The sequence below is a fragment of the Tursiops truncatus genome, chromosome 16 (assembly GCF_011762595.2).
Source record: "Tursiops truncatus isolate mTurTru1 chromosome 16, mTurTru1.mat.Y, whole genome shotgun sequence".
NCBI classification, from domain to species: Eukaryota; Metazoa; Chordata; class Mammalia; order Artiodactyla; family Delphinidae; genus Tursiops; species Tursiops truncatus.
In genome coordinates, this window is record NC_047049.1 from 63,089,754 (window position 1) to 63,106,293 (window position 16,540).

The 16,540-nt window shown below is 37.2% G+C and overlaps 1 protein-coding gene across 1 annotated transcript in view; it reads left to right on the forward strand.

Annotated features, from left to right (window-relative positions):
* The window catches only part of DNA2 (DNA replication helicase/nuclease 2), a 48,566-nt gene that overhangs the window by 30,853 nt on the left and 1,173 nt on the right, over positions 1-16,540 (forward strand). The window contains exons 11-20 of the mRNA XM_004324452.4: positions 2,685-2,801; positions 2,885-2,994; positions 3,667-3,776; positions 4,416-4,640; positions 10,553-10,746; positions 10,839-10,928; positions 11,011-11,215; positions 12,727-12,816; positions 13,419-13,601; positions 15,734-15,880. Coding sequence (XP_004324500.2) covers positions 2,685-2,801; positions 2,885-2,994; positions 3,667-3,776; positions 4,416-4,640; positions 10,553-10,746; positions 10,839-10,928; positions 11,011-11,215; positions 12,727-12,816; positions 13,419-13,601; positions 15,734-15,880 — 1,471 coding nt within the window. The remainder of the gene's footprint in view (positions 1-2,684; positions 2,802-2,884; positions 2,995-3,666; positions 3,777-4,415; positions 4,641-10,552; positions 10,747-10,838; positions 10,929-11,010; positions 11,216-12,726; positions 12,817-13,418; positions 13,602-15,733; positions 15,881-16,540) is intronic.

Sequence of the window (16,540 nt, forward strand, 5' to 3'; positions counted from 1 at the left end):
GTTTTTGAGGATCATCTTCATGTAGTGGCATGTACCAGTACTCCATGCCTTTTAAAAAAAATTTAGATAAAATTCACATAACATAAAATTAACCATTAACCACTTTAAATGTAGAGTTCAGTGGCATTTAGCAATTATCCAACTGCTAAACTTTTGTTTAATACATTACATTCCATAGTGCTAATGTGGATGTAATCTTATCAGATTCTCACAACCATGTGTACAGCAGGCAGGACAGATGCCCTGTGTTGACTGTAAAGCTTATTTCTCCTTCTTAGCACTCTGGGCACTCACCGTTTCATTCTCTCCTTTTTTTAAAATATTTTATTTTTATAATTTTATTATTGTTATTATTTTTTGTCTGCGTTGGGTCTTTGTTGCTGCGTGTGGGCTTTCTCTAGTTGCGGCGTGTGGGCTTCTCATTGCGGTAGCTTCTCTTGTGGCGAAGCACGGGCTCTAGGTGCGTGGGCTTCAGTAGTTGTGGCACGCGGGCTCTAGAGCGCAGGCTCAGTAATTGTGGAGCATGGGCTTAGTTGCTTCGTGGCATGTGGGATCTTCCCAGATCAGGGATTGAACCCGTGTCCCCTGCGTTGGCAGGTGGATTCTTAACCACTGTACCACCAGGGAAGCCCTCATTTTTTTAAAGATGATGCGTTTTTCCATTTAGAGTTGTAAATACTTTATATTTATAAAGTATAAGTTAAAACAAAGTGAGTTAATTTAATAATATTAATTAAATAGAAAAGTCGGTATGAAAATTTGTGGTAGAAACTAATATCCATATTTGTTAATATCCATATTCCCGGGCTTCCCTGGTGGCGCAGTGGTTGAGAGTCCGCCTGCCGATGCAGGGGACACAGGTTCGTGCCCCGGTCCGGGAAGATCCCACATGCCGCGGAGTGGCTGGGCCCGTGAGCCATGGCTGCTGAGCCTGCGCGTCCGGAGCCTGTGCTCCGCAACGGGAGAGGCCACAACAGTGAGAGGCCCGCGTACCGCAAAAAAAAAAAAAAAAAATCCATATTCCCTTCTTCCTGGACCCCCAGCCTTTCTTGCATTTAAGTGCCGGCATGCGTCACATTTCTTAGTGGATGGAGATCAGTAATTGGGATGCAGTGGAAATGTCCAGGCTTGCTCTCTGCTAATCAGTAATCCTAGTTAAGCCATAACCAGTCCTAGCCTAGCTTTCATGATATCGGAGTATCAGCTGTGATATTTCTGTTGTTTCTTAGGAATCCCTGCAGTCAGTCCTTTGAGGTATTTATTTGGCACCTAACATGTATTACGTGCTTTGTAAACCCTTGAGGAACTCATAGTCTTGTGGGTAACAAATAAATAAATATGTTTTTGGTCTAATATGACAAGTGTTTGGATTGATGGGAACACAGAGGAGAGGCATTTAACCCAGTTTTAGGAGGCTCAGGGAAGGCTTTGTGAAAAAGGTCATTCCAGATCTTCACCCTGTGGGTGAATAAATTAGCCTGATGAAGCAGTGTGAGAGGAGTATATCAAACAGAGGGAACAGGGTGTGGAAAGACCTGATGGTATGAAGTGGAGTGTTCAGGAAAGTACAAGTAATAATTAGTTTCTGGAATGTAAAAGATAAAGAAGGGAATGATTGGAGAGGTCAGGTCATAGAAGGTCTTATATACCATATTAAGAAGTTCTGACTTTACTTTTTCAGATGTACTGAAGAGTTTTAAACAGAAGAATGATAATAATCAGATTTGCATTTTTCTTTGGATGCACTGTGGAGAATAGAGTTAATTAATGGAGGCAAAACTGAAAGCCGAAAAGTCAGGCATCTGTTGTAGTGGCCCAGGCTTGAGGTGATTGAGGGCAGGGTAGTTTTGACAGAGAAGGTGGAATGACTTTGAGAAGTATTTAGAAAGTAAAACTGTCTGACATGGGATCCTGATCGAGTGTGCAGGGTTGGAAGAGAGTGAGGAAGAGGGAAGGATCAAGACAGCTGTGTGGATGCAAGAGCCATTAATTGAGGTCAGGACCACAGAAGAAGGATCGGGTTCAGCTGGAATAAAGAGTTGTTCAGTTTTGAAAAATTGAACTTTCATAGCCTGGGTTTTAACTAAGTGGAGATAAATATCTTGCTGTTTGCTGGATATCCAAACCTGAAGCTTGGGTGAGAAACAGGGTGAGAGAGGAACGTGAGGTCAGGCCTGAAGATGTAGAGTTGGGATTTAGACCCACATGGGGGCATGGGATGAGAGGAAAAATGACAAGAAAGAAGAGTACACAGGACCAGGGAGGGGACCTAGGGAACATCATGGTTTAGGGGCTGATAGAGGAGTGGGAGAAGCTGTCGGGAAAGAGACCTGTACTCCAGGCTGGGGGAGGGAGGAGCCGTATGCTTAGGATCCTTCTGGGGTGGTGAGCCCAGGCTGAATTGCCCAGGTCGAACTTGCCCAGGTCCAACTGAGTTGTTAGCAAATGTTGTAGGTTCCCAATTATTAACTGCTTTGACTTTGGTGCCTTCCCCTTCTCCCTTTTCCCACCAATCCAGGGCCTCATCCTGTCTCTGGTTGGCAAGTATGTATTAGGGGCTGGTAGCCATTTTAATAGCAATTCTGGCTCATTTACTCTTTTAGCAGACAGCAGCATATTTCTTATACAGACCCACTGACTATGTTAAATGAAAAACATTCATGTACATCTGTTTTCTGTTTTAGGAACTTGTCAGGACTCCCAGAATCAACTTTGTTCAGATTGGACCAGGAAGAAAAACATTGTAATATAGATACCCCATTAGGAAATCTTTCTAAACTGATGGAAAATACTTCTGTCAGGTTTGTAACAATAAATGAATCTGAATTTTGCTCCACTTTCCTAAGGAACGTGGAGTAAAAAAAAGCTTTTTTTTTCTTTTCAGTCAAAAACTTCGAGATTTAATCATTGACTTTCGCGAACCGCAGTTTATATCCTACCTCAGTTCTGTTCTTCCACATGATGCAAAGGACACAGTTGCCTGCATTCTAAAAGGTATGTTAATCTAAAAGGTATGTTAATCAGCGTGTCTGCATCCATTAATTTTTCTTGGTTCTATTTATAATTTAATCTATATTATAGTCTAGCATTTTAATACTTAAAAAAAAATAAATTTATTTATTTATTTTTGGCTGAGTTGAGTCTATTGTTGCTGCGCACGGGCTTTCTCTAGCTGCGGCTAGCTGGGGGCTACTCTTTGTTGCGGTGCGTGGGCTTCTCATTGCTGTGTCTTCTCTTGTTGCGGAGCACGGGCTCTAGGCGCCCGGGCTTCAGTAGTTGTGGCACACAGGCTCAGTAGTTGTGGCTCGTGAGCTCTAGAGCACAGGCTCAGTAGCTGTGGCGCATGGGCTTAATTGCTCCGTGTCATGTGGGATCTTCCCGGACCAGGGCTTGAACCTGTGTCCCCTGCATTGGCAGGTGGATTCTTAACCACTGCGCCACCAGGGAAGTCCTTTAATAATTTATAAACTTGTAATTACAACTTTTAGACAGCATCTCTTTGGAATTAGTTTACCTGTGACCTTTACTGTCACCATGATATTTCCTTACTTTGAAAAGATGTATTGAAGAACAGACTAGAATAGAGTCAGCTTTTCTTGTAAAATAGTTAAGGTGCTCAGTGAAATTCAACACTCTTTTTCCTGTTATTTTTAAATTTAAATGTAGGTTTGAATAAGCCTCAGAGGCAAGCCATGAAAAAGGTACTTCTTTCAAAAGACTACACCCTCATCGTGGGTATGCCTGGAACAGGAAAAACAACTACAATATGTACTCTTGTAAGGTTATTATTCTTTTGCTTAGAAACTGAATATTTAAATCAGCTTCTCCTTGGTTCAGAGAATGTGATATTGGATATAAAAAGGGCTGAATTTTAAGTCAAAATGCCTTTATTTCAAACTAAAAGTGACATGAGAAATAGAAAACCTAAATTACCAATAGTTGTGATCACCTTGTAGATATCTTGCATGTAAGATTGTCTAAAATCTCCTTCTGTTGTTGTTATATGTATGTTTTCCTTCCCTTTAAAAAATGATAAGTTGTACAGAGGCGGTTGAAATAGAGTTTTCTTGAATTTTTTTTTCATGTCAGTAAATTACTGAGCAGTCTTAGAATAATCATAATGACGGCAGCAAATATTTATTGACTGATACTGTGTGCCAGGCACTAGTCAAAGTGTATTTGTATTCAATTTTATTATGACATAATATATTATTAACATATCATTAATAACATGATAATAATGCTTTGTTTTTTTCATAAAACATTTTGGCTATATAGTTTTTTAAAAAGTTACTTGGCTCAGCTCTTAGATATGCTTCCTATTAAGTTTTCTAATTCTATTCAAAAAATATAAATGTTAAAAATTACCAGGAGTTAAAAGTAATGCTGTTTTCCTTTCTTTTATTCATTATTAGGTAAGAATTCTCTATGCCTGTGGTTTTAGTGTTTTGTTGACCAGCTATACACACTCGGCTGTTGACAATATTCTTTTGAAGTTAGCAAAGTTTAAAATTGGATTTTTGCGCTTGGGTCAGACTCAGAAGGTACATCCAGATATCCAGAAATTTACAGAGGAGGATATTTGCAGATCAAAATCCATTAGATCCTTAGCTCTTCTAGAAGAACTCTACAATAGTCAAGTAAGTACAATTATTGTATAATAATACTGACAGTAATTTTTGTATCCAGAATGAGGGGAGAAATGGTACGTTGGGAAATTTAATTGCATTGACCAAATTTGCACATGATTAATTTATATAAACCACAGGACCAGTTTATGAGTTTATAGTTTGTTCTTTGCTTCTGAACTGAAATACGGTTTCTGGTTTATTATTCAGGGCTCCCATCTTCTAGTTTAAAATATTCTAGTAAAAGAAAACTCTGTTTCTGTCTACTCACACTTCTGACACTGACTACGTGGAGTTAGTGCAGACTCCACAGGTTAAGGACTCAGTCCCACAAGACTGCCCCCTACTTCAGTTCTCAATTGCGAGTTCAAGCCTCCTGTGCCCAGCTTGGGGGTTCCTGTGTCCTCCTCCTTGGATTCTATAATTTGCTAGAATGGCTCACAGAACTCAAGAAAGTCAGCTCATTAGCATAAACTCAGGTATGATTAAAAGGGACTTATGAATAACGAAAGGTGTTCCCCTCACCCCAGCAATCAGGGAATTCCAAGGGTTTTAGGAGCTCTGGGTCAAGAACCAGAAGGAAGACCAAATGTGTATTTCTTATTATATTATAGTGTCACACCTAGAAAACTAATAATCAGGATTTTTTAGTGAGTTTGAATTAGAAGTAATGGTATATGAATAGTCTTGTGATAGGTATTTTTAGGCTTTGATACAGAACCTAATTTTTATTTAATGTCTGTATGTATTTTTACTGGGAAGTCTTAACTGATATTTTTGTCTTAAAAATTATCTAAAATAGATTTTAATAGACTCTTCTTAACAACTCTTTTGTCTAATATCTATCCCAATTATTGAAAAATTTTGAAGTGGCTAAGATGTATGTCTGATTTACTTTTTTAAATTAAAAGTTTTTATTTTGAGATAATTATAGATTCACATACAGTAGACAGAAATAATACAGGGAGATTATGTATACCCTTTGCCCAGTAGTAACATTTTGCAAAACTAAAGTGAAATATCACAAGGATATTGACAGTGATACAGTCTACATACAGAATAGTTCCATTACCACAAGGATCACTCTCGTTGTACTTTTATAACTATGCCCACTTCTTTCCTGCCTACTCATTCCTTGACCCCTGATAACCACTTTTCTGTTTTCCATTTCTACAGTTTTGTCGTTTCAAGAATGTTATATAAGTGGAAATATATGTTATCAAACAAAAGTTCGTGTGCCGGACACACAGTGAGGCCAAACAAACTGAAACGTCAGAGTTTGGAGCAGAGAAATGTTTATTGCAGGGCCAAGCAAGGAGACCAGGCAGCTCGTACTCAAAAACCTCAAACTCTTTTCAGGGAGAAGTTTTTATAGGCAAAATTTGGGGTGAGGGCTGCAGGGTGTGTATCTTTCTTCTGGTTGGTTGGTGGTGAGGTAACAGGGTGGTGCTCCAGGAATCTTGTGCTCAGCCTGAAGTTACTATCCTCCACCTAGGTGCCGGCCTTATTTCCTGCAGAAGACCTCAAGGGAGCGGGGGAGGGATAAATTGGGAGATGGGATTGACATATACATACTACTATATATAAAATAGGTGACTAATAAGGACCTACTGTATAGCACAGGGAACCCAATACTCTGTAATGGCCTATATGGGAAAAGAATCTAAAAAACAGTGGATATATGTATAACTGATTCACTTTGCTGTACAGCAGAAACAAACACAACATTGTAAATCAACTATACTGCACTAAAAGTTTTTAAAAAAAAAAGGAACTCAAAGATATTTGTAACCTATATTCCTTGAGGAAGAACCAGGATCCTTCTTTAATTCCTGCACTATAGTTTCTTGATTGTTCCTCCTTTGTTTCTGCATCCCCTATTTCCCTGATTAGTAGCTGTTTGAATATGCCCTTTGGAACTCTGGGAAGATCGAGGAGGCTGAAGCCTTTATCCTTCAAATAAGAAATGGGGGACCCAGAAAGGCTTTTGTTCCTAGGAGGGCCCCACAAGGTCCTGCTTGGTTTCACATACAGTATGTAATCTTTTGGGATTGGTGTTTTTCACTTAGCCTAATGCTCTGTAGATTCAGATTGTTACATGTATCAATCAGTAGTTTGCTCCTTTTTTTTTTTTTTTTTTTTTTTTTTGCTCCTTTTTTTTGGTGAGTATTGTTCCATAGTATGGATGCGCCACAATTTGTTTAACCATTCACCCATTGGAAAACATCTGGATTGTTTGCAGTTTGGGGCTATTACGAATAAAGCTGCTATAGACATTCATGTATAGGGTTTTGTGTGACTGTAAGTCTTCATATCTCTGGGATCAATGCTCAGGGGTCCAGTGTCTGAGTCATTTGGTAGTTGCATGTTTAGTTTTAAAAAAATCTACCAAACTGTTTTCTAAAGAAGCTATAACATTTTACATTCCCACCAGCAAAGTGTGAGTGATCCTCGTCAGCATTTGGTGGTGTTAACTATTTTTCATCTTGGCCATTCTGATAGGTGGATAGTGATATACAAAGTGAGAATGTCTCAACTTCCCCTTCATTCCTGAAGGGTAGTTTTGCTAGTTATAGGATTCTGGGTAAACATGTAATTCTTTTCTTTTATACTGGGAAAATATTCTGCCATTTTCTTCTGGCTTCCGTGGTTTCTGATGAGAAATATGCTGACCTTTGAATTGGAATGTTTTTCCTTGTAGCAAGGTGGTGTTTACCTGGGCTCCTTTTCAGAATTTTTTCTTTTCTTTAGTTTTTAGAATTTTAATTATGATATGTCTTGTAGTGGATTTTTTTCTATCATGTTTGGAGTTTTCCCAGCTTATTGAATCTATAGATTTAATGTCTCTTGCCAAACTTAGGACATTTTTAGCCATGATTTCTTCTAGTGCTTTTTCAGCCCCTCCCTCTTTCTTTTCTGCTAGGACTGTGAAGACATGAATGGTGGATCCTTTATGTCCTGCAGGTCCATGAGGCTCTGTGTAGTTTTTGTTTTTTCAGTCTATTTCTGTCTGTTATTCAGACTGTATAATTTCTACTTTTCTATGTCTTTGTTCACTGATTCTTTTCTCTGTCCCTTGCTGTTGAGCCTATTCCATGATTTTAAAATTCTAATTATTCTAGTTTCAGTTCTAAAATTTCCATTTGGTTCTTCTTTTTACCTTCTGTTTCTTTGCCAAGACTTTTATTTTCTTGAGATTTTATATCTTTTTCTTTTCATTCAAGTGTGTTCATAATTGTTCATTGAAACATTCTTATCATGGCTGCTTTAAAATCTTTGTCATGTAATTCTAACATCACTGTCATCTATTGATTGTCTTATATTCATTCAGTTTGAGATATTTCTGGTTCTATATATAACGAGTGATTTTTGATGAAATCTGAACATTTTTGTATTGTGTTATTTAAAACTGCTGTTTTAGCTCGCTTCTCTAACACTACCCTGGTAGGGCAAGAGTGTATGCCACCTCATTATTGCCAGCTGGGAGCTGAAGTCCAGGATCCCTACTTGGCCTCTTTTAATGTAGAAGGTGACAGGCTTCTCATTACTGTTGGATAGGGGTGGAAGGAAGTCTAGGTTCCCCACGCAGTCTCCACTACATTGCCGGGTGAGGGTTACTACCAGCCAAGAGGGATGAAAATCCTGACTTGACCTCTCTGACACCACCCTGGCAAGGTATTGGGGTGCCTTATTCCAGCCTCAGGCAGGTGGAAGTCTAGGATCCCCCCTTGACCTTTGCTGGCCTTGGTAGGGGGGCAAGGCCATAATTTTTTGGTTTTGTTTTTTTAGAGTTTCTAAAATCTTTATTAGATTGAACATGTGTTTTTTTTTTTCCTTTTCCTTTATGGTTTATTACAGGATGTTGTATATAGTTCCCTGTGCATACAGTAGGACCTTGTTATTTCTCTGTTTTATATATAGTAGTGCGTATCTGTTAATCCTACGCTCCTAATTTATCCCTCCAGCCACCCTTTCCCCTTTGGTAACCATAAGTTTGTTTTCTATGTCTGTGAGTCTGTTTCTGTTTTGTAAATAATTTCATTTGTATCATTTTTTTAGATTCCACGTGTAAATGATATCATATGATATTTGTCTTTCTCTCTTTCTGGCTTACTTCACTTAGTATGAAATCTAGATCCATCCATGTTGCTGCAGATGGCATTATTTCATTTTTATGGCTGAGTAATATTCCATTGTATACATATACCACATCTTTATCCATTCATCTGTCGATGGATATTTAGGTTGTTTCCATGTCTTGGTTATTGTAAATAGCGCTGCGATGAACATAGGGGTACATGTATGTTTTCAAATTAGAGTTTTCTCCAGATATATGCCCAGGAGTGGGATTGCTGGATCATATGGTGACTCTATTTTTAGTTTTTAAAGGAACCTCCATACTATTCTCCACAGTGGCTGCACCAATTTACATTCCTACCAACGGTGTGTGTGTGGGGTTCCTTTTCTCCACACCCTCGCTAGCATTTATTATTTATTATTTGTAGACTTTTTAATGATGTCTATTCTGATCTGTGTGAGGTGGTACTTCGTTGTAGTTTTGATTTGTGTTTCTCTAATAATTAGCGATGTTGAGCATCTTTTCATGTGCCTATTGGCCATCTGTATGTCTTCTTTAGAGAAATGTCTATTTAGGTCTTCTACCCACTTTTTTTTTTTTTTAATAAAGGAGATGTGGTTCTTTTTTTAAAAAAATTAAATTAATTAGTTTATTTATTTATTTTTAGCTGTGTCAGGTCTTAGTTGTGACATGCAGGATCTTCGTTGCAGTGTGCGGGATCTTTCGTTGTGGCGCACAGGCTCTTCGTTGTGGTGTGCGGGCTTCTCTCTAGTTGCCGTGCTCGGTCTTCTTTCTAGTTGTGGCACGCAGGCTCTCAAGTTGAGGCACGTGGGCTCAGTAGTTGTAGTGTGTGGGCTTAGTTGCCCCTCAGCATGTGGGATCTTAGTTCCCTGACCCGGGATCAATGCGGTGTCCCCTGCATTGTAAGGCGGATTCTTTACCACTGGACCACCAGGGAAGTCCCTTCTGCCCAGTTTTTGATTGGGTTGTTTTTTTTTTGTTATTGAGTTGTATAAGCTGTTTGTATATTTTGGAAATTAAGCCCTTGTTGTTCGCATCATTTGCAGATATTTTCTCCCCGTCTGTAGGTTGTCTTTTTGTTTTATTTATGGTTTTCTGTGCTGTGAAAAAGCTTATAAATTTGATTAGGTCCCATTTATTTTTGTTTTTTTATTTCTATTGAGGCCATAGTTTTTTATGTGGTGTTTGGCTAGAGTTGAGTGATTATTGTATAAGTTTTCTGTCTGCTAGGCTATCCCTTTCCTGTTCTTTTGGCTTTTGTTGGAACTTCTTTTGGTCTGCATACATTGGCATTCCTGTGTTCCTAGTCTTATCACCTCCAAATCTGGGATATGTGAGGCAAAAGGAAAACCCAGGGAACTGTGGTGTTCCTCGTGTCCCAAGGTTCCTAGCTGGTCTACCTTTTCTCCGCCTTTCAGTCTTTATGTTTATAGTTTTATATTTATATAATGTCCAGGGTTTTTCATTGTACTTTGTGGGAGGAGTAGGGAAAAGTACTCCATCTTCCCAGAAGTAAAGTCCTGGTTGACGTTAAAAAAATAAATTCATTAACTTACTGCCTCTTGAATGTTTCCGATTTCCATTTTGAAATATCAAAATTTGAGCATTGTTATAGTGTATGGAAAATTAACTTGATTTTTAAAAATTTATAGTAAAAAATTAAAATTTTTTGTATGCTATATGTGTTTCTGCAATCATATTGGGGGATTCCTGTTTTGGGGGACAAAGAGTTCTTTTTTGATCTTTTAATTTCAAAACTGGGAAAAACAAGGTATATTTCTTGGACATATTAAATAACTGATCTATTTTCCCTATTTTTTTTTAGCTTATAGTTGCAACAACATGTATGGGAGTAAACCATCCCATATTTTCTCGTAAAACTTTTGATTTTTGTATAGTGGATGAAGCCTCTCAAATTAGCCAACCAGTTTGCCTAGGGCCACTTTTTTTTTCACGGAGATTTGTGTTGGTGGGGGATCATCAGCAGCTTCCTCCCCTGGTACTAAACTGCGAAGCAAGGTAAGCAGACGTTGAGGTTTCAATTTTAAACTAGATTCTTTTTAAGGGACAGTTTCAGTACACTGATAAGCCTGAACTGGATTTGTTGACAGAGCTCTTGGCATGAGTGAAAGCTTATTCAAGAGGCTGGAACAGAATAAGAATGCTGTCGTACAGTTAACCGTGCAGTACAGAATGAACAGGTATTTGTAACAGTGTCAGCTACGAGTGATTTTTATATTTGTGTTCATCACTAAAACTAAAATTATTTTGTAATTCCCTTAGTAAAATTATGTCCTTAAGTAATAAACTGACATACGAAGGAAAGCTGGAGTGTGGATCAGACAAAGTGGCCAATGCAGTGATACACCTACCTAACTTTAAAGATGTAAAGCTGGAACTGGAGTTTTATGCTGATTATTCTGAAAATCCTTGGCTGGTTGAAGTTTTCGAGCCAAAAAGTCCTGTTTGTTTCCTTAACACAGACAAGGTAAAAAACAAACATTTTCTTTAGTTTTTCTCCTTTTGCTCTGTTATTTGTATTCCTCAGTTTTCAGTAGCGATTGCTTCCTTAGAGCTTATCAGTTAAAACTAGTGTACTTCTTGTACTTTAACACAAAAGAATCTTTTCTTTCTATAGACTCACTGTCTTTGGGAGGTTTATTCTGGTGATTGATAGATGTCAAAATTGGCTTTTGAAGTCAGAAAGGTAGAAAGTGAACTCAACTGTATAATTACATTTCCGATAAAAGAAATTGGCATTGATATTGTCAAAGGTCTGGGTTTACAAATGGACAGCAGATACGATAAATTGATGTTCTTTTGATGACCTTTTTTAAAAAAACAGACTTTATTTTCTAGAGCAGTTTTAGGTCCACAGCAAAACTGAGCTAAAAGTACAGAGATTTCCCATATATCTCCTCCCCCCACCATATGCATCTAAAGATCTCTTTGCAAATGTGTCATTAAACAAAAAATCTGCACAAGGACTTTAAATGACTTGAGTCTTATTTCTGAGAACTAAGAACAAAGTTTTGACCCTATGTTCCTACAGTTTGTTTTATATAGTGCTTCTCATTATTGATTTGGAAGTCTATGTAAGTTCAAATAAAAATATAATGACCAATTATATGTATGCATGTTATTCTAAAATAGGTGTATCTCTTGTTATTAAGATGGGTGGAGCCAGCTGGTTGTTAAAAATAGGGCATTATCATGTGTGTACCATGGTGGGATTTTCATTCTCTTGGACATTGCCTTAGTGTTTCAGGATGAAGAATTAACACCTAGGGGCAGGCAGGCTCTGGGATATTTAGTCACATAAACTGATCTCACAAATGACTGCTTTTATAAACCACAACTCTAATTTATTAGTTATAATTTACCATTTTTTAACCTCACCAGTGATATTTCAGAGTCTTTTTTGCTACTCACATTTCCTCTTTCTTGGCATCAGGATTCCAAATAAGTTGTATTAAAATTAATCAAGGTTACTAAGGAATGATGTAGGAGCAAAACAATCCTTTGGAAGTTCTACTAGGTATGGTAGAAACTGGGGAACCTTATTGCTCCATTATTTGTATGAAAATCAACAAGAAAATGGAAAGGGCACAGATATTAGAGCCAGATCTAAGTTTGAATCCTAGTGCCATGATTTATTGTGAGGCTTGGGCAGGCTACTCATCTCTTCTGACCTTTGATTCCTATAAAATGGGGGATAACACAGTAAAGTTTGTGAAGCCCAGTGTATGGTCGGCTTTCATAGAGATTTTAGTCTGAACTCTATGTAGCATGTTTAAGATGGGTTGCCTCTGGGTGGCTTTCTGAAAGTGACTAATATCATTCATTTTTGTTAATTCTTTTACCTTCAACTTTAAGATGAAGATATTTTTCATCTGTTTCCACATGTGGTAGTACCGTCTCTATGGCCACCTGTGTACTGACAGTACTCTTAACTTCAGAGATTGTTTTGCAAGCAGGATGCGTATTTTTTCTATTTAGGTTCCAGCACCAGAACAAGTTGAAAAGGGAGGTGTCAGTAATATAACAGAAGCCAAACTCGTTGTTTTCCTGACCTCAATTTTTATTAAGGTAACATAGAATTTAATTTTGAGGGCTAATTAATATTAAGGTGCAGAGTAATAGAATATTATAATGCCAGGAACTTTAGCTCTAAAGTTAACTTTTGTTCATTAAGATAAAGAGGAATGAAGCCTGATTGTTTTTATTTTGAGAACATTTATCTAAGACATGTAATTTTTTATACAGTAATGGCATTTTGAGTTTCCATTTAGGATAACTTTGTAACATCAGATAATTCTGATTGTTTCAATTTAGTGCTGAAGTCAGTATGATTGGCAATTGGAAACCTCTGGTGTAAGGGATAGCAGAAAGTAAAATGTATTTCTTTGTATTTTTTTTGGTATGGCAACACTGTTTTGGTGGCATACAAACCATTATATTGCCATGAACTTCTAAATAACAAGGGAACAATGTTTGAGGAAATTATTTCATTTCAGGAAATGTGGATATAGCCTTAGAGTGAACTCAATAATTGTATTTACTCCTTGTGATAGGAACATGTATTATAAACATCAATTGGGCACATTATGTAAACATTTAATAAATTTAGTAAAGCTTAAATAACAAAAGTCAGGATTTTTTCACTTTAAATTGTGTTCTTTTCTGTTTAGGCTGGTTGTAATCCCTCTGATATTGGTATCATTGCACCATACCGGCAACAGTTAAAAGTCATCAATGATTTATTGGCACATTCTTCTCTTGGGATGGTCGAAGTTAATACAGTAGACAAATACCAAGGAAGAGACAAAAGTATCATTCTAGTATCTTTTGTTAGAAGTAATGAAGATGGAACTGTGAGTTAATTGTATTTTCTGCTTTGTTGTCTGATTTGTATTTTATATTTGTTTGGGACATTATTTACCTCTCTTTTTTTATTTTCCTCTCTCTTTTTTAATTGTGGTAAAAAACACATAACATAAAAATCACCTTCTTAACTATCTTTTAATGTACAATTCACAAGTATTAAGTATATTTACAGTGTGTGCAACACATCTCCAGAACGTTTTCATTTTGCAAAACAAATTCTATACCCATGAGCAATTCCCTAATTCCCACTCTCTCCTTTCCCTGGCAATCACTTTCTGTCTCTGTGAATTTGACAGAATTTTATGAATTCTGTGAATTTTCCATATAAGTGGAATCATACGGTATTTGTCCTTTTGTAAGTGGCTTATTTCACTTATCATAATGTCCTCAGGGTTCATCCGTGTTGTAGCATGTGTCAGAATTTCCTTCCTTTTAAAGGCTGAATATTATTCCACTGCATGTATATACCACATTTTGTTTATCCATTTATCCATCAGTGGACATTTGGGTTGCTTCTACCTCTTGGTTATCGAGTTTGGAGCATTTTTAAACATACAGGCTTCCCTAGGTATACTTTCAAATTTATAGATAATTCCAGGCTTTGTTTTGTTTTGTTGCATTTTTATCTCTCCTTGACTCATTTTTATTGACTATGCGATAGCTTCATATGGTTTTTAAGATACATGTAGTAGAGGGACTTGCCTCGTCATCCAGTGTTTAAGACTCCACACTTCCAATGCAGGGGCTGCGGGTTTGATACCTGGTCAGCGAACTAAGATCCCACATGCCACGCTGTGCAGCCAAAAATAAATAAATGAAATAAAATACACATAGTATAAAGTCTCCCTTCTTCCCGGTTCCTCTACTTAGTTCTTACCCTCACAGATAATCACATGTTTGGTTTTTTGTTTTTGTTTTATTTTTGTTTTTTTGGTAACCTTCTATGTTTCTTTAAGCATATGCTTAAAGATATGAATCAGTATTCATATTCCTCTCCTTTTTTGCACAAAAGGTAATATATACACTATTCTGGACTTTGCTTTTTCCACTTAACAGCTTGGAGATCTTTCCATGTCATTACACAGAGATTTCATTCTGTTCTTACAGATGCATAGTTTTCTACTGTATATATGGGTCACGGTATATTTAACCACTCCTCTGAGTCTTCTACTATGACGAGTTTCTACTACTGTTAAAAAACAATGCTACACCGGGGCTTCCCTGGTGGCATGGTGGTTGAGAATCCGCCTGCCAATGCAGGGGACCACAGGTTCGAGCCCTGGTCTGGGAAGATCCCACATGCCATGGAGCAACTAAGCCCATGTGCCACAACTACTGAGCCTGCGCTCTAGAGCCCGTGAGCCACAACTACTGAAGCCCGTGTGCCACAACTACTGAAGCCTGCGTGCCTAGAGCCTGTGCTCCACAACAAGAGAAGCCACCACAATGGGAAGCCCTCACACCGCAACAAAGAGTAGCCCTGCTCACCACAACTAGAGAAAGCCTGTGCACAGCAAAGGAAGACTCAACGCAGCCAATAAATAAATAAAATCTATTAAAAAAATTTTTTTAAAAAAGAAACAGAGAGCTTGTTTCATAGATATTTAAAAAAAACAATGCTACACTGAGTGGAGATAACTTCAATTCTTTTTTTTTTTTAAATATTTATTTATTTGGCGGTGCTGGGTCTTAGTTGCGGCACTTGGGATCTTCATTGCTGGGTGCAGGATCTTTAGTTGCGGCATGTGGGCTCCTAGTTGTGGTATGCGGGATCTAGTTCCCCGACCAGGGATCGAACCCGGGCCCCCTGCATTGGGAGCACGGAGTCTTAACCACTGGTCCACCAGGGAAGTCCTAACTTCAATTCTGTATTATATATATTTAATATTTTAAAATTTTTAGTATATTTTTATTATATGTATTTAATAATTTAAAATTATGGCTAGGATATCATACCCACGATAAAATACTTGAAGTTGTTACTGTGGGCAAGTTTTTCCAACTGTCTGGATTTTAAATGTGTTGATGAATCTTTTTTGCAGTATATGTTTTTGAAAACTGCTCAGAAAACTCAAATAAATAAGAAAACTCAAAGAATGAAAATTACAATTTCTTTCAGCTTGGTGAACTATTGAAAGATTGGCGGCGTCTTAATGTTGCTATAACCAGAGCCAAACATAAGCTGATTCTCCTGGGATGTGTGCCCTCACTAAACCGCTATCCTCCTTTGGGGAAGCTACTTTATCATCTAAACTCAGAAAAATTAATATCCTTTTTGTTTTATATATGGTCACATTTTTTTAAAATTTAAAAAAAAAATTTTTTTATAGTCACATTTGATTGTGCTATTGTGAGTACTTCATTTATGTATTTGTATAAACTAAAACTCGGTGTCTCCTGTTTTCCATGGGCATATTTCAAAAGATCTGATTCTGCAAAGGAAAGAGAGAAAACAATTCACAGGAAGTAATTTTAAGCAAAAAGTGAAATAATGAACGTGGTGGTGAAGGATAGTTTGTGAAATGAGAAGGGGGGAAAAAAGGGACTTGATTTTTTTGCCTTAGGAACAGGGTGCATGTTTCCTAGAATACATCTAGGAAAACTGGTTATCCCTTCTGGTTCCTCTCCCCTCAATTTATAACCTTTTTTTAAAAAAAATCTAGGACAAAGTATTATATTTAAAAATGGAGATTATTACTTGTCATATTGTATTAATAGATTATTTTAAAAATAGGTCATCTCTTTAAAAAATTATATGTAGGTCTCAGGCTAATAAGATATGTAAACCATATTGCTTAAGTATATTATTATCCATAGAATGCCATAAAAATCTTTACAATTTTTTTAGCAGCCCTGTAAACCAAATTACAGAATGTTAGATAATAATGTCATATATGTTTTTATGTAATTCCACATTGTGTTAAAT